General features: G+C 37.8%; 2 protein-coding genes across 3 annotated transcripts in view; both read right to left on the reverse strand.

The window, feature by feature from the left end:
• LOC306860542 (disco-interacting protein 2 homolog B-A-like) overlaps positions 1-9,062 on the reverse strand; it is a 52,436-nt gene extending 43,374 nt beyond the window's left edge. Inside the window, exon 1 of the mRNA XM_079402279.1 lies at positions 8,783-9,062. Coding sequence (XP_079258405.1) covers positions 8,783-8,867 — 85 coding nt within the window. The 5' untranslated portion in view covers positions 8,868-9,062. The remainder of the gene's footprint in view (positions 1-8,782) is intronic.
• A 4,139-nt stretch (positions 9,063-13,201) lies between these two features.
• The window catches only part of LOC306860553 (cyclic AMP-dependent transcription factor ATF-7-like), a gene marked incomplete at its 5' end in the record, with an annotated part of 32,756 nt that continues 22,632 nt past the window's right edge, over positions 13,202-23,325 (reverse strand). For both annotated transcript variants that reach the window (XM_079402298.1, XM_079402297.1), the window contains 7 exons: positions 13,202-16,523; positions 16,597-16,702; positions 17,800-17,988; positions 18,770-18,919; positions 19,658-19,777; positions 20,714-20,807; positions 21,084-21,241. In XM_079402298.1, the coding sequence (XP_079258424.1) occupies positions 16,288-16,523; positions 16,597-16,702; positions 17,800-17,988; positions 18,770-18,919; positions 19,658-19,777; positions 20,714-20,807; positions 21,084-21,241 (1,053 nt within the window). In that variant the 3' untranslated portion in view covers positions 13,202-16,287. The remainder of the gene's footprint in view (positions 16,524-16,596; positions 16,703-17,799; positions 17,989-18,769; positions 18,920-19,657; positions 19,778-20,713; positions 20,808-21,083; positions 21,242-23,325) is intronic.

The raw sequence follows: 23,325 nt of genomic DNA on the forward strand, positions 1-23,325 counted from the left end.
TTAAAGAGACGTGATTTTTTTCTGGAGAACTCTGCGCTGAACTCGAGTGCTTCTTACTGGATTTCACATCGTTGTTTAGTGCGTGATCGGAACTGGTCTCTGTAATAAATGCATATGCTCTAAGCTCGCGCTGCGCTGTTTTCTTTTGAGGCCAGCGGATAAAAGGTCAGTGCGGCGCGCAGTACAAACCAGTGCCGCTATTTTGTTCCGCTTTTGACACGTTTGGCGTTTAACATATCTATCATGCACAACAGTGTGACAACGACTATCAGTTAGACTAAATGTCTTTTATCCAGTGTGTTTGAGTTTGTTAAACCTCGTACTGCAAACACCTCTTAAGCACACAGAATAATGCAAGTGGGCATTTTTAATTGTTTATTTATTTTTGTAATCACGGCTTTGAACGATTATGTAATCGTGGCATCCATAATCATAATCGTGATTAGAAATTCGATTAATTGTGCAGCTCTAGTAGACAGCATCACCGATCATGAGTTTTACTGTAGTTTGTTGCGTCGCGGTGTAGACATGGTTAGAGCCACGCAGATGCACGTGAAGACTGAATTCCACTCACTTCCACGTCTATTTGTGTATGAAATGAGACATAAGTGTGAAACTGTCAAAATGCATGTCTCTGCAAGTACCCTTGTAAACACAGTTGCTTATGGCTTAGGTACAGGTAAACAAATGAGGAAATGGATAGTAATTTGGTTCACAGCAGTTTAATGTTCCTCTTTTGTAGCTTTAACACAGATTTATTAGATTTAATTTATACAGTGAAGACTATGCAGTGTTATTTTACATTTGATTAGGCCTATTCAATTTCTGTGCCTGAATACTGTTAGACTTACCTGAAGAAAAGCAATGTTTAATTCATTTGTATAATTTTTCTATTATATTTTTCTATGTTTGTAATTTGCTTATTTTCTATGCTGATTTATTCACCTATAATGTATTTATTTTTTTCCAAATAGAGCTGTTCAAGTCAACTGGTGATTTATTTTTTTTCCCCAATATCGCAATATGTATCGAATATATATTTTTTCCAATATCGTGCAGCCCTACCCACTTTTTTGGGCTTCAAAATCTTGAGAGAAAAAAAATAAAACATTTTATACGGCCCTAAACATGTCATTTTTGTTACACTTTTAATAAATGTATGTTAAATTGTTTCATGATTGTTTTCATGAAAAAGTTTCATGATTTTAATTAATTAGACATGCTTTTTGATTCATAAAATTTAATTTGACCATTAAAAAGTAGTCCAGAAAAATTTTAATGGAAAAAAAATGGAATCCAGAAAAATTAAAGGAAAAAAACTGAATTGAGAAAAAAAAAAACGGAATTTGAGAAAAAATAAAACTGATTTCATAGGCCCTAGAAATGTTTTGAGATATCACCTTTATAAAGGAGATCAGACCACATCCTGTTCATGGATGGTGCATTGTGTTGCGAGTTATGAGTGTTCCCTTGGCAGCGCATAGCTCCGTTATACCAAAACACTAACTTTCACTCATGTAGCAGCATGATGGCACTTCCCCCATACACACCCTGGTTCACATAGTGCCCGTAAAGGGAGGTTCAAGCAAAGTCTCATGGTATTTAATGAAGGCATGTTAATCATTCAGGCTCAGCACCCCATAAGACCACAGCGATGCGACATTAACTATTCACAGCCAAAGGGCAGCCTGGACCGGTTCCTTATACAACCCACGCTGAGGGAGCAGACCCAGTGGGCCCAGTACCAGGAGAAGAGGCTCTGGGCTTTTGTTTGAGGGAAAGGGAATCTGTGTGAAGCCTGGACATCTGATCATGCCCCATCTGTCTAAGCTTAGCACTCGGTATAAATACGATGCGCCCACAAAGAAAGCACTTTGTGCTTGATTCCTGTGAGGTCCCTCCTGAGGACTGATTGGAGGTTAAGCTTGACAAGCATGCAAACCTTGGTCGCACTTGGTAGGGCTGTGCAATTAATCGCATGCGATTATCATGCGCATCTTGTCAGTAAAGCCGGTTCCGTGATTAGCGCTAAATCTCCATCACCTGCTTTCAAATGGAGTGGCATTTAATACACAGAGCCGTAGTTCACTGACAAACTTGGCAATATCGCATTCATAATCGCTGATGAATCGCATTCTATTACGAATGCGAAATTGCCTAGCTTGTCAGTGAACTACGGCTCTGTGTATTAAATGCTGCTCCATCTGAAAGCAGGTGATGGAGATTTAGCGCTAATCATGGAACCGGCTTTACTGACGAGATGCGCACTTGGTCACATATGGTGACCCAAAAAGGGACTTGAACACTTTTAGACACTTAAGCCACACTTAAAAATGTCTCAATGTTTGCATTAGATATGAAAATTCAAACCAAATGACATCTGTTAACAAATGCATCCAACTCTGTCTTCATTTAAACATCTGTATTACTGTTTTATAGTTTCTATCAGATAAATGTCACTTGGTTCGATATTTATAATTAAATGAAACTCATGTAATTTTAAGTGTGTTTAAACTTAAGAAACTTCATTTGTTTATCCAACAAGTATGTGCCAAACCTTTCCTCCATAAAATGTGTAACAAAAGGTCATTTACAGAAAAGAGGAACTGTGATGATGTACTCATGTGGTCAGGGTACATCTGCACGCAAATAGTCTCAGCCACACAAAAACTGCCTATAGTCAACTGACCATATTGTCAAGTCAAGTCAGTTTTATTTGCATAGCACTTCGCAACCCATGTTGTTTCAAAGCAGCATTACAGAAAATGATGTCTTAATGTTTTAAATGAAGAGCTTACATGATGCTGCATGTCAGCACATTTCAGAGCGAATCACACAAAGAAAAGTCATATTCCATCCCAAAGTCAATAAAAAAATTAAAAAAACATTTTGCGTACAAAATGATGCCTATTTTTAGCGCAGCAAGATTTTTTGCATTGACATCATTTTCAGGAAAGCTTATTTTTTGCTTATATTTTTTAAGCTTATTTTTCCCACAAATTCTGATTACAGTAACGAAAAAAATAGAATTGTCAGTAGTGAGTAAAGATCATTTTTATATTAAAATACAATAAATTAAAAGCACACATTAAAGGCAGTAGAAAAACTTATGACTCATTCAAATTGTATATTTAAAATAACTTATAGGCTATATTATATATTATAATACATACGTCTAATATTTTATTATTGTTTATTTGTCTTGCTTTGAGCAATTTGATGGAATACTCAAAACAACAGACGAAAAAGGAAAGCAACTATATGGCAAAAATAGATATCTGTGGCTTCCCTTAATGGTCAGAGCTCAGAGGACAGTTTAACCGAGAAATAGAAACAGAGAGAATGACTCAGAGCACAAATGAACAGGGTTCAGTCCATGTTCGGTCACTCTGTGTCCTAGATAGGAAGCAACTGGCAATAACATATCCCCTCCATCAGTATGGCGGCAGTAAAGTACTGAGTCTCCATACTGAAGTCAGCCTGAACTCAACCCTCTTCATAACAACAATCAATACTAACAGAATACACACATTAGCTCTACATCACAGCTGTCCACAGAGGCCACTAACAATCCAGGATTTTAAAAGAACTCACCCTCAAAGAAACAAGAGTGATTTAAGTAAGCTGGCACACCATAGGAGCCATCCATGATATTTAGAAGATGCTGGGTTGTGTATCAGGCTAATTTTCCTTTGTTCTTAAGAAAAATAAACTATTTAGAAGAGATTAGAGAGTTAAGGATCTTCTGACCAACGTCACCAGGAGCTTGAATTATTTTTTATTGTTTGAGTTCAACTGCACGTTAAGCAAGTAAGAGAAAGAGTGGCACACATTCAAGAGCAGATTCAGGCTGCACTCGACTTCCTGCAACACCTTTATATGACTCACGGGATGACAGCATTGGTTTTATTATATGGTGTACAAGCACTACTGGACAGAAGAATTATAATTAGGGGCTCACTTGAATATAGAGATTATCAAGGTGTTATTTTTGTTTAGAAGAGTTTAGATTTATCACAATTGTTGATGGGATGCCTCATTTGGTAAGGAGGCCATAGGGTGGATGTGTGCGCACACACACACGGAAGCTTGCAGACTGAGCCCATGTCTCCTCTCTCAGAGTTGGTCATTTGGGACACAAAGGTTTCAGTTGAAAGCTTCACATGCCAGTTCAGATCAAAACCACCACAGTCCAGAACAGTTCAATGGTGCTTATTGTTACTATGATCACTACAACCCTGCAGAATTAGGTCATTATGTAGGAGATAATTTGGACAGAGTCTTTTCACTGTAAAAAGCCCCAACGGAGCATGGTAATGGGAAATATCTCAACCCTCCAAGGTCAATATGTGCCCTTGTGGAAACTCCGCACAGATCCAAAATGAAAGGACAGACGCAAGAGATGGCAACAGCACAAACACCTTTTACACAGCAATTCAGAAACCAGGGTTTATACCGATTCAGACCAGCGCATTTCCAGAAGTTTTCCAGACATTCATGATTTTTTTAAAATCATTATAATGATCACTGGTGCAGATTTCCATTTGGGTGTCTGGCCAAAATAGGCCAAATTCTTTGAATTAATAGATATAAACATTTATAGCTACTTATTAGTGTACAAATGTTTCTAATAAGATGCTTAGTGAAAGGGAAGTTGTGTGTGGCCAAGTATGGTGACCCATACTCGGAATTAGTGCTCTGCATTTAACCCATCCAAGTGCACACACAGCAGTGAACATACACCCGGAGCAGTGGGCAGCCAATGCTGCGGCGCCCGGGGAGCAGTTGGGGGTTCAGTGCCTTGCTCAAGGGTCTCACCTCAGTCGTGGTACTGAGGGTGGAGAGAGGGTTGGTTATTCACTCCCCCACCTACAATCCCTGCCGGACCTGAGACTCGAACTTCGGGTTACAAGTCTTCGGGTCATTAATCACTCACCCTCGTTCATCTTCGGAAACACAAATGAAGATATTTTTGATGAAATCTGAGAGCTTTCTGACCCTGCATAGACAGCAACGCAAGGCCCAGAAAGGTAGTAAGGACATCACTAAAGTAGTCCATGTGACATCATTGGTTCAACCCTAATTTTATGAAGCTACGAGAATACTTTTTGTGCACAAAGAAAACAAAAATAACTTTATTTAACAATTTCTTCTCTCTTATGTCAGTCTTCGACGCATTTTCATAACATTGCCATGACACTTCATAAAATTAGGGTTGAACCACTGATGTCATATAGATTATTTTATTGATGTCCTTATTACCTTTCTGGGCCTTGAACGTTATAGTTGCATTGCTGTCTTTGCAGGGTCAGAAAGCTCTCAGATTTCATCAAAAATATATTAATTTGCTTACGGGTTTGGAACGACATTAGGGTGAGTAATTAATGGCAGCATTTTCATTTTTGGGTGAACTATCACTTTAGCATAACATTAAACAGTGTTATTAAATTATTAGCATTTTTAAAGATTAACTTTAAGTGAGTGCAGTATGTTGATAAAGGTCGTTCTTTTCTAGCCTTCCCTCGTAGAAGCTGAAACTTAACATCCAGGTCTTTAGTTAACCTAGTATTATCAAAGACTATAGAATACCCAAGACGTGTCACTCGTATAGTTTTGAATGGGGAAAAATGCAACGCTCAATATGGGCTCTCTGTCGAACGAAGACCCGCCTTCTGAGCAAAAGAGCCAATCGCTAATCGGTAAAGTCAGCGTGTCACTGCAGCTGCCGTTAGAAGTCCCGGTTGCTATAGAAACAATAAGCATTCTGAGACATTAGGACTTAGGACATTAGCTTAGGACTGTGCATGTGCACTGGATGGTCTAGCCTGAGAAATAAGCTTTTTTAACACTATTTGAGCAAAATAAACAACATTTATGATACAGTTGTTGTCAGATGTCATTGGTGATTTAAAATATGAAATTTAATCGTATGCTTGGTGAACAGTTTTGAAGAATTTGATGTTTCCCCATTCAAAGAGATAGGAGCTGCACTTGCATGCCCGAGAAGCGTTTCAAAGATGGCCGCTGAGTGACATGACTTGCCTTAAAGGGCCTTTGGTATTATTACTTGGTTTCTAGTATTAGTTTCTTCTGTGGGATATCAAGAACTGTGAAATTTCACTGGTATCTAAAATTTTGATATATAGCAAAACATCCAAATACAGCTTGTTAGTCTGATTAAGATGATTAATATGCTTGTGTTGAATTTAGGTGTATTTTGATTGGTCAGTGAGCAGTGATTCATTTGAGTCATATCTGCAGGAACTACTCAGCCCAAGTGTTAGCGCGAGAGAGAGAGAGAGAGAGATGGCGCAAGCAGGGGAGAAGCAGGGACAGGAGTGCGACACGCTAGTCGGGAGGTGACTATCCGGGGAGGCGACAGGCGAGACTGGCAGCTGCTCCTGTAGGAGGAGGGGGTGAGGGAGCCTGAAACCGCCCTCCAATTGACCAAACACACCAGATTACTCACCTGCCCCAAGGGCACTAAATACCCTCCACTAAACACACAGTTGCACAAGCTTTCATGTTTTCACACACACTCAAAAGTCGCAGACCTCTAGTTCACATGCAAAACAGTTTAAAACACAGTTCACCCAAAAATGAACATTCTGTCATGATTTACTCACCCTCATGTCACTGCAAAGCCGTATGACTTTCTTGCTCCAACATTTGGGTAAACTATTCCATTACGTTCTTTTGCACTCAGCAAACATTTTATACTGTGGCTGAATGACAAAAAATATGTGGCTCAACAGTCATCAGCAATTATATGGTCATAATTTATAGTATATCATCATACAGTCATAAAAAGTTGTTACTCTTGTTACAGCTTCTAGGGCCGGTTTTCTTGATAAGCAGCCTGGAGCTGCACACATTAACAAGCTGTTTGAGAGTGTGGCCCACACACTAAATGCTTCCAGTTGTGTAACACTTTTATAAAGCTAAAAACCAACACATCTCCCCCACATAGTGCTCTCTGATAGAGTGAATGAGTACAGTGGCACTGCCTTTCACAGACAGATGACACGGCAGTGAGAAGATGCTTGATGAAACACCATCGCTGTGATGTCATGAACATTGAATGAACTTCTAAACCTTGTGAATAGACAGGATGGCGGCTCTATCACACAAAAACACTATAATATAATAATATCATATCACACAATTAAACATTTAGTGCTGCAAAAAGTCTCTTTATGATACTGAAGGACTCAGTATGGTTCTATGCATGGTCTTATAAATATTAACAAAAATTAAAGCATAATACCATTCCAATAGTTAGAGTCGGTAAGATTTTTTTAATAAAGTAATTATGTTATTCAGCAAGGATGCATTAAACTAATCAAAAAAGACAGTTAAGTGTTTGTAATGCTATTCTTCTAAACTTCATATTCATCAAAGCATCCTGGAAAAAGTTTTATGAGCACCAAGCCAGCATATTATTTCTCTAGGATCATGTGACACTAAAGCCTGGAGTAATGGCTTCTTAAAATTCAGCTTTGCCATGACAGGAATAAATTACATTTAAAAATGTATCAAAATATATATTAAAGACTGTATGAAAAAATATTGAAACATTTCTGTTTTTACTGTGTTACGCGTCCAATGTCTTAGGTGAGCATAAGAAATTTCTTGCAGAAAACATTACAAAAATCTTTAAGACCCCAAACCTTTGAATGGCTGTGTATACATTCTTTACAATATACAAAAATTAATTAGGTCTTCCATCAAATTCACTGCAAAACTGTACAGTCAAGTGTCAATATCAACCAGAAGTCTGGGTGAAAGGTACTGTAGGAGACAATAGAGATACACAGAACTATTTATAAACTATATATAAAACTACTTGAATAAACTAAAGTAGTGACTGATAAACAATACACTAAGGAGTAAGGATTCTCTAAGCTGACAGAGTCTGTAAGGGCTGAAAATACAGTTTAAAAGAATCAAACAATGGTAATATCAAATTGGATAATCATAATTTTATAATAATGACTAAAGGGAGAGAGGAAATGTCTACAGAAAAGGTGTGTTTGGTGGATGTCTGTGTGCAAACAAGACTCGAGCACAGCACAAACAGACCAGCGCTACCATTGAGTTTCGCATTAAAGCCCAGACACACTGACAGAAAAAGTGGTGCCCCTTTAACAACGACTCAAATCTGAAAACAAAGGGCTTTGAGAACAACAAAGATGGTAACATACATAAACCCATATGCACTCAATGTGTCTCTGTAATACGGTATTGTGTCCAGCAGAACTGTCAAGGGCTCTCTTTTCTTTGAGGTCTAACGTTAGATCACTAAACAAACAATAGTCTCAGTCTCTTGGGATGAAATTAACGGCCGGATGCAGCAGCGTTGCTATTCTATTTCTCATTCACGTTCGGTTCTTTCATTCACACGAGTTTAAAAGCACATTTGAGAAAGGAAAATCATAATTTCTGCCGACACACTCCGGCTGTGTTTCGAAACCTACTGAGCTGCCTACCTAGACAGCATGTCTGGGCATCACAGGCGCGTTCAGAACGTTAGAAACTGCATTTTGGGCATCCAGACTTTCTCTCTAGGTAGGCAGCTCACTAGTTTTTGAGACACAGCCTGTTTGAAATTAAATTCTCTGAATGGAAACAGAGGACATTCAAACATTAGCACAAAACAGTAGACAGCCGTCTGTTTGAGCTTACATGTGTGTCTGTTATAGCGCCATAAGACTGTGGGATTTAAATATGAGGTTAATATTATAAACATTATTAAGGTTGAGGCGATAACTCCATCGCTTACCTTCAGACAGCTCGAGCTCCAACTCCGCCAACTGCTCTCTAACCTCTGTCGGTAAAACAGCCAAATCCACACCGCGGTCTGCCATCGTCGTGAGAATACGCTGAAGTTGTTTTAAGTGTGAAGAAATGCGTTTCGATAGCCAAAAATCCTCCCGTCAAGACAGAAGACATGAATTAAAAGGTGAGTAACAATCCATCCGGACAACTACTCCTTCCGCCATGCTGTGAGAACTCACCAACGGCACTGTGCGGTCACGTGATCGCGTTTACCTCCTGTGTGTGATCACTGACCCCCCCAAACACGCACACACACGCGCACACACACACACACACACACACCTCGAGACGACACGCACGCGCCCTCTAGCGACAGCTTGTACTATGATGTTATGCACTATGCTATGTTATGTATCTGATAGACGAGGAGTCGGGAATCTTTTTTGACCATATATATATAAAAGAACACTTGTTTATTTAAAAAAAAAAACGACCCACCCCATACTGCCAAGGGTCCAGAATTTATGTTAGTTTTTTTTGTTTTTAAATAACAACGACATTTAAAGCCATAAAAAGTATTAAATACCTACCTACTTTACTGTAACAATAACTGGTATTGCAGCAGCAGAAATGAGGGATATATCGAATTGTATTGGTATATTTTTAATGTAGACATGTATTAAAGGAGTAATGGAATATAATTACAGTATTTTGTAATTAAACTAGTTTGTGCATTTATACTAAGGCTGTTAGACCACTGTTCTTCATACAAATACAGAACCATGTAGGCCAAGTTCATTTTTATACCATGGTATTGAGGTGCTATAGACCTGTGTTTTACTGGTTATCATTATGTATGCTATATGGAAGACCAAGGGTTAATTTTAATAACTCAAACAGTCAGAATAATTAAACTTCACCATATAAAAATTAGTTTTTTTGGTTTTTTTTTTGATAATGAACATGAATTTACATCTGCATCCTAACAGATTTAATCCTGCATCCTCAAGCTACTGTCAAATGTGCATTTTTAAGAGGCAAAAAATTTATATTACTACACTGTAAAAAAAAAAAAAAAAAGTTGAGCCAACTTACTCAAAAAATCTGCTGAAGCTGGTTGCCTTAGCTCAACTTTTCTTTTTTTTTTACAGTGTAATATTAATTCCAACTAGTATTAGTTCCAACTAGCCTCAACACCATCTGCCAGGAAATTTCTAGTATACCTAGCAAGACCTTGATTAGCCAGTTCAGGTGTATTTAAACTCTGCAGGACACCGGCGCTCCAGGACCAAGTGTGGTGACCCCTGCATTAGAGCATGCAGAAACTAGGAAATTCATTTTTCAATTAAGATATTTATTTTGTCGAGGAAAAATAACTGGAAAAGTGTCAAGAATTCAAAGACATGAAGCGTTTGTTGTTTTCAGCATAGTCGTTTAAAACCACAATTAAAATCTGGCTTCTACAACTTTAATTTATGAGCAAAAATCTACCTTTAAACTGGAAAGAAATAAAGGTTTGAAATTTATCATGATAATTATTGATATCGACTGATATGAAACATTTTATTGTGAAATGTTTTTGGTCATATTGTCCAGCCCTACATTCAAGGGAACTGACCGACTTTAGAAAAGTTTTGATGCCATTTTAATTTAATGCCTGATAAAGTAGCATTTATGAACACCACGCCTCTTTGTGTGCAGCCATCACCGGGGAAACTGCTGTATTTTTGCCATCAAAAAGATGCCAGAGACCTATTGACAGAGAATGAATGTGCATTTGCAATAAGCCTGTTTGCTGTTTTTATTCATATCAATAAGAAAATCCACCCATGATTTTACACAGCAAACACACAGAGCTGTAAATAAAAAAAACAAATAAAAAAAAGTCTGAAATGTGATGTTTATCATTTTATAAAACTTTTTTTTTTTTGTCAAAACCTGTATCTGAGCTGTAAATCATGATATCGGTTTAACATGTTACTAGACATTGCTCAATCCCGCTCATAACATAGAAATTTAATTTCTACAGATCTTAAATAAAAAGGTTACAAAAAGCCCCGGGCGCCGCAGCATAAATGGCTGCCCACTGCTCCTGGTGTGTGTTCACGGTGTGTGTGTGTTCACTGCTGTGTGTGTGCACTTTGGATGGTTAAATGCAGAGCATGAATTCCGAGTATGGGTCACTATACTTGGCCATATATCACATCACTTTCACTTTTCACTTTTAAATTTGATTTTAAAAATTCTGCAGATACCATGTAGGCCTAAATAGTTAAATAAAATTCCTTCCTTTATATTTGTTGATATTTGTGTTTTGAGGACAGACTGCATAGGGCCCAGATGTTGACAGGGGCCCATAATGGGGTACACATGGGGTGTAGCATGGGTCAAAGAAGAACACAGTACACTCTGACCAGGAGTGGTTCTAGACCCTGTTTAGATTGTCATTGACTTTTTATGTTTGTACAATTGGCACACTGTGCTTCTCAATTCTTATTTGTGCATCCTCGTTTCCTTTCCTTGCTTCCTTTCCTCATGTCTTAGCTCCACTCCTCTTAGGAAAGGAAATGAGGACAGAGGAATCAAAGGATGAACACTGGAATATTCTTGACCACTCAAGCATCACTTAAAAGTGTCTTCAGCTGCGCTAAAGGGATCTGCCCTTATGTTGTTAAAGTTTGTTATTTAAGGCACTCATAATAAATATGAATAAAGCAAGATGCCCTGTTGAAATATATGACGTGTGGTTTATTTAAACTGCAAAGGTAAAAGATAAATGTCAATTATTGTGACAGATGTGAAGGGGGAGGAGAATTTATACGTGCGTCACGTTTAGTCGATAAAACACTTCTGCAAAGGATACACCTGTTCATCCTCGCTCATGACTCCTCAGAAAGCCTCCTCACTCCTTGATCCTCGCCTCCTCGCGGTGCAATTAGAGAGATGTCCTACAAGATGGCTGAGCTCGATTGGTTTCCAGGGCATAGGATGGAGGACGGAGGAGCGAGCAAACAAGGAGGGATACATGATTACATGAGCATGATATCGTTTGAGCTCCCAACCACGTCCATTAACCCCTGATGTTTTGGCTGCAGCCCCAGATGTTTTCAAATCCTAGAAACGCCCCTCATCATAAACAAACAATATTAGATGCGTGACAATATAATGGATCTGTGCATTTATTGCATTAATAATGTCACGCAGCTCTTAATTAATTAACTTATTGCTTTAATAAGTATTTGTGTATATATACTGAAGAAGGTGGTACATGATCTTGGTAAGCAGTTTGACAACATCAAATATTTTTCATCAAATATTGTGCTCATTAAGACACCAGCAGACATGCTAATCCAACACAAACTGGTGCATGAGATGTCACCAAAATGAAGCATTTGAACCTAAAAACTAAATACCAAACTGGGTGGGAACTGAAAAAACCTTCTACTAGGCTGGCTACGGGCATATATATATATATATATATATACAGTGTTGGGAAGGTTACTTTGGAAATGTAATAGGTTCCAGATTGCAAGTTACCCTACTTAAAATGCAATAAGTAGTGTGTAACTATTCCAATTACTTTATTAATGTAACTTTACATACATTTGATTACTTTTCTAAATTTCTAACGAATGTTTTCAACTGTTAATCATTCTGAAACATTTAAACCAGGCAGGGTAACAATAGTACTCAACACTGATTAGTCAGACTTTCAAAATCCTTCATTACTTGATTTAAGATTATAATAATTTAATTTTAAAGCATAGCCACTTTAGCACCTCCTTTTACTTTGGGATCATTCTGAGGTTAAATACAGATTTACTATCATAACAAGAAATTGTTTGTTATGTATATGTATGTTATATATGTATTTATTTTTAAATTAAACATTGTTGTAAATTAAATATTATCCTTATATATGTACATTATTGCTATAAGACTATTATAGTGTTTGGTACAAGAAACATTACTTGTTAATACATCATGTTAATATATCTATTTTAAATTTGAATATAGTTATGTATTTACTTATTTGTTTTATGCATATTAACTATGTATATTACTGCTACTTTTATATTACTGATATTTAAATCATGTTTTATGTACATTTGATAAAATAAGACCATGTTTGGTGCATTGAATATAAAAAATATTTTTTCCATTAAAATTTTGAAATCATATATATTACTGTTAACATACAAGTCACACTTCCAAACATTTGGTATAACAAAAAACCCTGTCCTCTATGAAAAGTTTTCACGAGTTTAGTTTAGTGAACCAATACATTTCCAAATCAAAGTTTACAAGAATCAACCAATTATTATCATATTATTTCAAAACAAAATTATATAATTACATTTGAAGTATGTACAGTCTTTAATGGTGCCTAAATAAGACTAGAAACACTTTTGTTTTTTTGTTTAATCAAAACTGCAGCACTGTGTTCAGAGTATTTCACTTCAACATGCATGAAAAGTAGTAAATAATATATAGTACACATGTACATTACAAGGACAATTTCAAAAACAATCAGTCCAACTTGGAGTGAGGTTTTTTCCCATAAAAGACATACATTTAAATCAACTTTTTTCTACAATATCCTCTTTTATTTCTTCAGCCTAAGATCATTATATTCAAAATGACTTTTGTTTTGTTCAATCTATCTCAGGGAAACTGCATTGAATTTGCCTTGCATGAACTAATTCCATAATAAATTAATTGTGCATCATGTTGGAATTATGGATCATTAAGTCCATCAGAAATCTAGTACAACTTTAAAGTGATTATCAGTAAAAGGGGAGAATCAAACTAAATCTATTCAAATAAAAATACCTAAAAATATTTGAGTACAAAGTGTTAGAAGAACAAAAATAGATCGAGAAAAGAAAGTCTATAAAAGAATTTATACTTTTCAGTCTTACAACACACACACACACACAAAAAGATTTATTATAATAGGTAATTTCTATTGTCCTGGCAGCTTACAATTAAAAAAATGAAATATTAGAAAAAGTGCCAGTGAAGCTAACAATTCTCCATTCTGTTCATTTCAGATCAACAATCCTCTATATGGGTTTGGCTGAATGACTACAGTGCCAGCAGATAATACAACAGAAAAGCCAGGGTCAACACTTAAACCAGGAGTCATTTGTGAGATATCGGTAAAGTGGTAACCTTGATATGCTATTGAAAAGAGTAGCTGACAATCTCTGAGACACCAAACTGGAAAAATGAACCCAAAATGTCTTTTAGTGCATTCTGACAGGCCTATATACATTTTGGACTAACATTGTGTTAATGCAGCATTACACACTGCAAATAACGACAGAAAATGAAAGAACGTTCAAGTTACATACATTGAGCAAGAACAGTACATTTTAGTCCCTCGTTTATATGCTGCCTTGTTTCGTTTTTTTAAAGTGTCTGATATTGCGTAAAAAGACCATGTGTTTGGATAAACATCTTAGTACAGATAAAAGCATTCAAACAACAGTAGAATTGGACACTCTTTGTTCCCTGCTGCCTTTCTAGTTACATGTAATAGCACCCTATTACATCCAGGTGGCAGTATAGAATATGCTTAAAATTAAGGGCAGTGCTCTCTGGTTATTAAAGGCATTACTGTTAATTCATTACCCCAGGTCTGATGGTACAGATGCCTGAATATGGTAGGTGACCAGTCGGCTCAGCGACACGGAGTAAGGTTCACCTAAAAAGAGGCACTCGTGTGATTAATAAGGCAGAATCCTCATCTCTACTAATTGTTTATAAGGGATTGTGCATGTTAATGAGTTGAAAAGCAACCAGAGAAACAAATAGTGTTACAAAGCATCGCGATATCAACTTTAACAGTCGGGTAGTCATGAAAAGGAGGGTACAGAGGCACTAGAGCTGTATTTCTGTAAATTGAACACAATGAAAGCCAATTTCTGGCACATACAAAAAAAAAATATTTTGGTAAATTATAATTATGATATATATATAGTCAAAATTATTAGATACTAAGACATAATGAGACAAGTCAAAATCATAACATACTAAGTCATCATTATGAGAAAAGTCAAAATTATGAAGAAAAGTCATAATTATGACTTTTTTTCATTTTTGACTTTTCATAAGTTCCGATTTATGACATAATTATGACTATCCATTTTTTTTGTTTTTGGTCAATTTTTACTTTTATGAATTGTTATGACATACTTCATACTTCAAACCTTTTTTACTTTTTTCATAATTTAAATTTTTATGGCACAATTTTCTCTGTTATGATTTTTATGCCATTATCATGACCTTTATGCTCTATTGTCTACTGTTTAATCTCATAATTATCATGTCATACTTTTGATGTTTTATCTCATAATGACTTAGTATACTGACGTTTTATCTAATACAGCAATTAATTACCAAAGCATTTTTTTTCTCTCTGATGTAGCAGAAATGGGATTCCATAAAGAACACAGTAGCAGGTGTAGACAATAACTAATAAAAAAAAGAAAAAGACAGGACAAAAAAAAAAAAGTCTCAGACTACTTTAGGAGACTTAACTCATAATGGCAAACTTAAATCAATCTAAAGCTGCATTTAAAACATTGTGATCACAGGGAAAGGAAATGGCAAATTTAAAACTGTAAATATATCGATTTCTCAAGACAAGGGTCCTGATTGACCTCGGACAGTATGCTGTTTTCTGTTTCTGAGTTTGTGGTACACAAGAAAACAACAATAGGACCAAACAACGAGGTTCCATAGCCCAAACTGCACGCAATGTGCCAATACAATACAGTTTATCTATAGCAAAAAGTTTGCATGCTAACAAGGCAGTCTTAGTGTATCAGTCCATCACAAACTGCTATTTTCCATTGTACATCACTATACACCCACACGAGAAGCACACATGCACACGTCGATTACAAACGTATATAACAGGTTAAAAATGAGGTAAGATGAGCGAGGGTCAGATGAGGGGGGTGGCCTCCCTGAAAACTAAAAACCTGCTCTAAAATAGCAAGGTAGAAGATCCTACAGAACATTAAAGCATCATGTTTCTCTCAAACACACACACTTACTAATACATATATATAAGAATATATAAAGTATTGCATCGTCGCAATTGCATGTGTGACATACACCAAGTGCACAGTCACGGTTCAAACAATGTCTTTATTGCAGCGTGTGTCTGTGGGGATACGTTTAATGACAGGAAGTGCTTTGCAGTCCGATAGCCAGTGGAGGAGCAGGAGGAAGTTGAAGGAAGGAGCAGGAGTTACAGAGGATGCAAATGAGAGCATGGTTTGGAGTCCAGCCCCCGTAGTCTATGGCATAGTGAACGACAATCTCCTTCTGTCTCTCTCTATATATGTGTACATAGTCCCAGTTTCATTCCCAGAATGTAGCTGAGTTCCAGGCCAGAGTGTGATGGCGTGAGAGGGAACCAGCGTTCTCCTCTAGCAGATCTGCCCCCCTCTCCCGGGATACGGAGAGTCTCAGGCAGACTTTTACCTGCTCTCATCATCTGCTGGATGGGTGGGACTGTGTGGCCATGATGACGTGCGACGGCCCGCCGCTCTCCCCTCGGTGGCTGCCCATCCCTGCCAGCACTGACATGGCCACCGCCTCGGCCGCAGCACGGGAGTTCAGGCCATTGGGGCCTACCGTGGACGAGGGACTGGGGGCCAGAGAGCTGTGCTGAATGACTGGTGCCGGGGAGCCCGTGGGCTCAGACGTCTCTTTCATGTGCTCCTCTCCTGAGAGACATCAATAAATGAAGGTTAGGTCCTGCAGATGCAGGTGAAAGACCTCAACGTGAGCTCCACTCACCCAAGTAGACAGCTTTCTTTTGGAGGTTGGTGACGGGACAGTCTTTATGGGCTAACAGTAACTGCTTCAGATGAGCAACTTCGTTTCGCAGATGAGACACCTCGTTCTTGTACACAGAAAAACACAGGAAAGCAAAAAAAGTGTGAACATCACTCTTGGACACAAACTAGCTGATAACAAAGCACTTGCAAACACATTTGAATCCACTCAATTTCAAAGTACAATGCCAAACCATCAATGTACATGACAAAACGAATGAAGAAAAAAACAATAATAAGAAACATGACAAAATAAATAAATAATAATATATATATATATATATATATATATATATATATATATATATATATATATATATATATATATATATATATATATATATATATATATATATATATATATATATATATATATATATATATACACACACACAATTTTATTTTACAAAAATAAGGCCAATAATAATAAAATAATGAACAATAACAAAAGATAAAACAAAATGAAATAAACAATACATAAATAATATATTATAAAAATGTTCTATTTTTCCAATAAATAAAATTATTATTATTAATAGTATCAATGATAAAAATCAATTTGAAATAATGTCAATAACGGTAATGTAATGAAATAAAATAAATAAAAAATCTAGTCTCAGGTTATGTTTGGAATAAGATACTAGCAATACTGCAGTATATGTAAAGATATTAAAAAATATATAAAAATATTTTAAAAACCAGTATGTGAAATGGTGTGAAAAGTTATACGTTTCAGACCATGGTTTGCTACAAATTTGTCACATAATCTCATAACATTACATTTTTACATCTTGGTGAGCAACATCCAGTTATCTATGAAATATTTTTTTTTGGTGCAATTTTGTGCAAACAAAATCTATCTTAACTTTTGCCAAAAGTAACAAAACATCACAGATGATATTGCTTTCGGTTCAATCTTGACTTTTTAGATAGAAGTTATGGACAAATGCAGTGATTCATGGGATACGGAATCCCACACATTATGCATAAAATCAGAGTTTTCCGTGCATTGCATTCAGAAATCTACATTTACATAATTTACAAAATTTGGAAGGACACAGAGGAACCACATCACACATTTCTCAAATTGCAATAAGCAATATAACAGTGCTCATTCACATTTTAGATAAACAAAAGTCGGAAAATATTTTAAACACACACTAACCGACAGCGAGACGTTCATGGAGGTGAGTTCTTCGGCCTTCTTCTCCAGAGAGCAGACCCATATCTTGCGTTTCTGTCTGCAACGAGAAGCTGCTGCCCGGTTCCGCTCCAGGAAGCGCTGCCTCCTCTCATCAGGGTCATCATCAGTCGTCCTCCGCCTGCGACCTCCGGTGGGCTGAGCGGGTGACACCTGAACACAGCACGGCAGAGTAAACAGATGTTTACTGCGTAATGCCACAGCAAAGTGAAAGATTGCTCCTTGTGTTACGACCCTATGGTTTTGCTTTGTTTTGGTCTGTTGGTTTGTGTGTGTCTGCCCAGGTTGCTGCTGATTGGTTCCTGCAGACTCATTGATGTCGTCCTCTGATTGGTCTTCTCTCCCTTTTAAACAGGATGACAGCATTTCCTTTGGAAGGGGGGGGAGGCCATTTTGTAAACTATGCTGTCGCTGGTTGACTCTGTTTGTATGCCTAGAGATATTGTTTGTGAGCGAGATTGTTTGGATATTAGTTGGTTGTATAACACTACTCCTGACCCTTGCCTGTTGTGTTATTCTGATCTTGAATTATCCCTTTGAACTTGATGTCTCTCTGTAAATATTTATTGTAAATACTGTAAATAGCTGATGATTGGGAAAGTAAGGAGTCAGACGCCATCTTTTGTTTTTGTAACGTTTGGATTTTTGTTTTGGATTAGGCAGTTAGGTTAGAGAATTGTATTTTTGTTTCTTTATTTTGGTAGGGAATTTAGGGGGTCTAATATTTAGAATGTTTTGTTAATTATTTTGGCACTGTCGGCTCCTGAAAGTGAACTCCCAAATAAAAACTCAAAAGAAGTTGACTGTTCACACTCGTTTTCTTTCCATGTTGTGCTCTACCCCTAGACGGGGCGTAACACTTGACAAACACAAAGGCATCTGATGTATATATAAAGTTTACACTCGACAATTAGAGTGTGAAGATACACCATACCTGTGGCTGAGCAGGGGATGGGGCGTCTGGATGCTGGACCAGCAGCTGGCTTTGCTCCACTCTCTGAGGGACCATCGCACTGGACCCCATTGCCATACCAAAACAACCCTGAGCTGAGGGCATCTGCTGAGATAATGCTGCTTTCAACCTCTAAGGACAACAACAAAAACATCATGGTAATATGGCACAAGATGGCATTCTGTCTAATTATAAGGCAGCTGTTACAGCCGCAACATTCAATTTTATTTCTCTTTCATGTGGAATGGGCATTTCATAAAACTGTGAACCACAACTCATCAAGCACTGAGGAGAGAAATCATGTGACAGAAAGGAAATAACTGTGTGAACTTCTGCATTTTATTTCTATAGTTTAGGATGGTCATCTAGATTTTTTTTCTTCCTTCCAAATCTTAACCAAACATCTCTCAAGAAACCAAGAAACGTAGTGTTCTTTAATAAAGAAAACACAAAATTTGTTGCGTTGTTACTCCAAACTTTTTCTAGTGTTAATTTAATATTTATTTACTACTATAGTATTTATTAATAATTTGAATTGGCTTATATTTTTATATTTCAGTTTTAATTTTAGAATCAAATGAGCCAAATTACACGGCGCCACTAGTCGTCAAACCACCCACTAACTAGCCTAATTATGAAAATAATTATTTTTTGCATATCCTTGTATAACAAGTATATTTGAAATACAAATTGTTAATGACAGAGCTGCTTTGTTCCAACAGCCTGTGTTTGTTTGTTGTGAAAACTATCACCAATGTGATGTGCTGGATAAAGACTTTCAACATGGGAACTCTAGGCAAGGCAAGGCATCCGAGCATTTTGCAAAATGATCCACAGGCTGGATTAGGAAGAAAATAGATTTGCCCTCACCATCTTTGCCTCATTGTGGGGGTTATAACCAGAGGGTGAAGACGAGCCGCTGCTGCTGCCCCCTAGTGGAGGGCCGGGAATTCCTGGAATGTTGGGCACCATACACAGGGGCCTCGCCAGCTACACCACAAGGCCAAATGCAAAACATATTATGAGACAAATTATGAAAGATCAGAAATGACAGCTCACATTTTAAAAGAGAAGCGAGTCATTTTTGAGCTACAAGTGACACTGTGCTGAAACAAGGGGGTACTTAAACATTGGAAAAATATTACAAACTTTGTCTTAAATTGAATCACAGCAAAAGTCCCTTCAAGGTAAGTCACGAGAATCTATTTTCTAAGTAATAGGTACAGGAAGACTGAAATCTACAACTGGATTACATTTCAATAATATATTTTAAATCAACAAAGTTTGCTTCTCAAATTATAAAGGCAGCTATATATTTTAAGACTGATTTAATTTTTATTTTTAAATAAAAATTCAATAATTAATACTATTGTAACTGTCAAAGTCAAAATAAATTTAAATATTATCTAGAAAATATCAGTATTTTTTTAAAAAAACTAAATAATTATTAGTTACTGTGAACTGTGAAGTGTTATTTTAGTATTATTTACATACAATTATAGTAGTTATTAATAAATGTTGGATTTATTTTAAAATGCCCAGTTTTCATTTAAATTTTAGTTTTAAGTTTTAGTAAATTTGTAGTGTGCTTTGTCATTTTGTTAGTTCTATTTAATGTTATATTCTGTTTAGTACTTTAACTAAAACTTATTTTATTTCAGTTTCAAGGCAACAAGCTTTTTTCCACGTAATACTTATATTTTACTTTATTTCAGCTTTAATTAAGTAAAAAAATCTTTTAATCGTTTCAGTTTTAATTACAATGAATTTTCCACAGATCTTGCAGACCATATTATGAAAATCAGTTTTACAGTAAGCAAAAAGGCGAGTGTCACCATCTCTCCCATTCCTTTTCCTTTGAGTGGGCCATCTCTTTATACTCCACATATTTTTATTCCAATACTCAGAAATACACTTCAAACTTACAGATATTACAGAAGGCATCTGCATAGGACCTGGAAGGACAGGAACTGTTTGACCATTGGAAAGCATCATCATTGGGTACGGCACTGTGGGAGATCTAAAACAGAAGAAGAGAAATGCCCAGTTTTCACAAGCAGCTAGAGCAGAAAGCAATGCACAGACTGAAGTTCTGCTCTCTTCCTGTTCACTATGTGACCAAACATTCATGGAACGTCAAGCACAGCATAAATGAGCCAGCTGCCCACAGTTTCCTAAGAATTAATACCAAACCAACTTATAGCAGCACAGTGAGTCATATAGAAATGAGTCGCACAGAACAGGCTGACGCCAAAAGCACTGGCTCCTCATTGATAGGCTGTGGTTGTGCTCTTACCCCAGTGTGCGGTTGGATGGTGGGGTGTGTGTGATGACAGAGGTAGGGGAGGGCATGGTGGGCTGCAGGCCGTCATAACCCAGGTACAGCGGGAGGGAGCCAGGACGCACTATGGCAGGGGTGGGAGCCGAACTGAAGGCAGGCTTTGGAGGAGAATCCTGTAAGAAAGATAATCAGCCAGCTAAGTACAAAATAATTCAAAAAGCAACACTGTATGCTTTCAAAAGAAATTTCATCCAGTCATGACTGTTTGTTTAGTAATACAACACATCCGTTCAGTTACTGGTAAATACATAGTTTAGTGAAATGTACAATTATGGTCTCTACAGTGGCCACGTGAATGCCAAATGTGTGCTAGCATACATTACTACAAACTATTTTATATTCTAATTATTCTACAAAAAGTCTCAGACCACTAGTGAAAATACTTAAATTTAGTATTTTCTCATATTTTTTGTATTTTAATTAAATAATACAAAATTTTAATTAATGGGTGGCTGTCGTGGCCTAATGTTTAGAAAGTCGGTCTTGTAACCCAAAGGTCGCGGGTTCGAGTCTCAGGTCCGGGAGGGATAGTAGGTGGGGGGAGTGAATGATCAGCGCTCTCTTCCACCTTCAATACCACGACTGAGGTGAGACCCTTAAGCAAGGCACCGAACCCCCAACTGCTCCCCGTGCGCCGCAACAAAAATGGCTGCCCACTGCTCCTGGTGTGTGCTCACGGTGTGTGTGTTCACTACTCACTGCTGTGTGTGTGCACTTCGATGGGTGAAATGCAGCGCACAAATTCTGAGTATGGGTCACCACCATACTTTGCCACATGTCACGTCACGTCATGTCCTTCCCTTTCCTTTCCTTCTTTCCTTTAATTTCCTTTCCTTCCCTTCTTTCCTTTCCTTAAATTATTTGCATAATTAACTGCGTGTTTTGAGTTTGAGCTCCATCAAGTTGATTCTTTATCGTCTATTTTCTATCTTAAAAACAATTTCATACACTATCATTTTAATTTCTATAACGTGTGAATATATCCCCTATAGCATTCTAAAACAAAACCAATCAAGAGTGCCTTATCACTAGTTTTATTTTGATTTCTCGAGTCTGCTATTAGCTTATAGCCCGTTAGCATCGGCAGCTTGGCTGCCGCTAATCTCACTTAGATTGCTAATACTCTTTTCACACACATTACCATTGTTTCACTGTTACTTGCTTAAATGGCGGATTTGTGTCTACCTTTGATTGCAGATGAGGACACATTCGAGCTGGTGGAGAAGCAGGCCCAGCTCAGAGAGCGGAGAGCTGGTATACAGCACGCTGCTAACACTCCCACCACCTCTACTCCATGTGTTTCTCTGCACAGACCCTATGCACCCAGGACGCGATCTTCCCAGATGTCCTTCACTCCGGCGCCGGGGCGCCACGGACCCTGGGTGCACCAGCAGCGAAAGACGCGAGCCAGGCCCCGGGCGACGACCTCTCCCCCTCCGGTCTTCGAGATCTCCACCCGGAACCGCTTCGCTCCACTCCGCGAGACGAAACGCGACGCTGTGATCGTCGGAGACTCCATCGTCCCGGCACGTCCGTGCTACGTTAGCTGAAGGTAAAGTACACACTCACTGTTTCCCCGGTGCTCGTGTTCTCAATGTTTCTGTGCAGATACCCGCGATCCTGAAGGGCGACGAGAGCATCGGTGCTGTCATGCTGCACGCGGGGGTTAACGACACCAAGCTGCAGCAGACGGAGACACTGAAGAGGGACTTCAGGAGCCTGATCGAGACGGTACACAGCACATCGCCCGCGACGACGATCATCGTGTCAGGACCGCTTCCCACGTATCGACGAGGAAACGAAAGGTTCAGTAGACTTCACTGCTTTAAACGAATGGTTATTGTCATGGTGTAAAGAACAGAAACTGCTCTTTGTTAATAATTGGAATATTTTCTGGGAGCGTCCTAGGCTTTTCCGTGCTGATGGCCTGCACCCCAGCAGAGTCGGAGCGGAACTCCTGTCGGACAACATCTCCAGGATGCTACGCTCCATCTGACTAGTAAGCCAATTCTCAAATAACTACTATGATGACTTTTGTTCTACCCACTTAAAAGATAGAAGTACTTGCACTGTCCAATCTATACAGACTGTGTCTGTTCCCCGAATAGCCAGGTCAAAATATAAATTTAATGCAGGATCTAGAAAAAATCTGATCGTGATTAAACCAGAAAAACACAAAATAAATGAACAAAAACAA

Source organism: Barbus barbus, assembly GCF_936440315.1.
Source record: "Barbus barbus genome assembly, chromosome: 41".
Classification (NCBI taxonomy): Eukaryota; Metazoa; Chordata; class Actinopteri; order Cypriniformes; family Cyprinidae; genus Barbus; species Barbus barbus.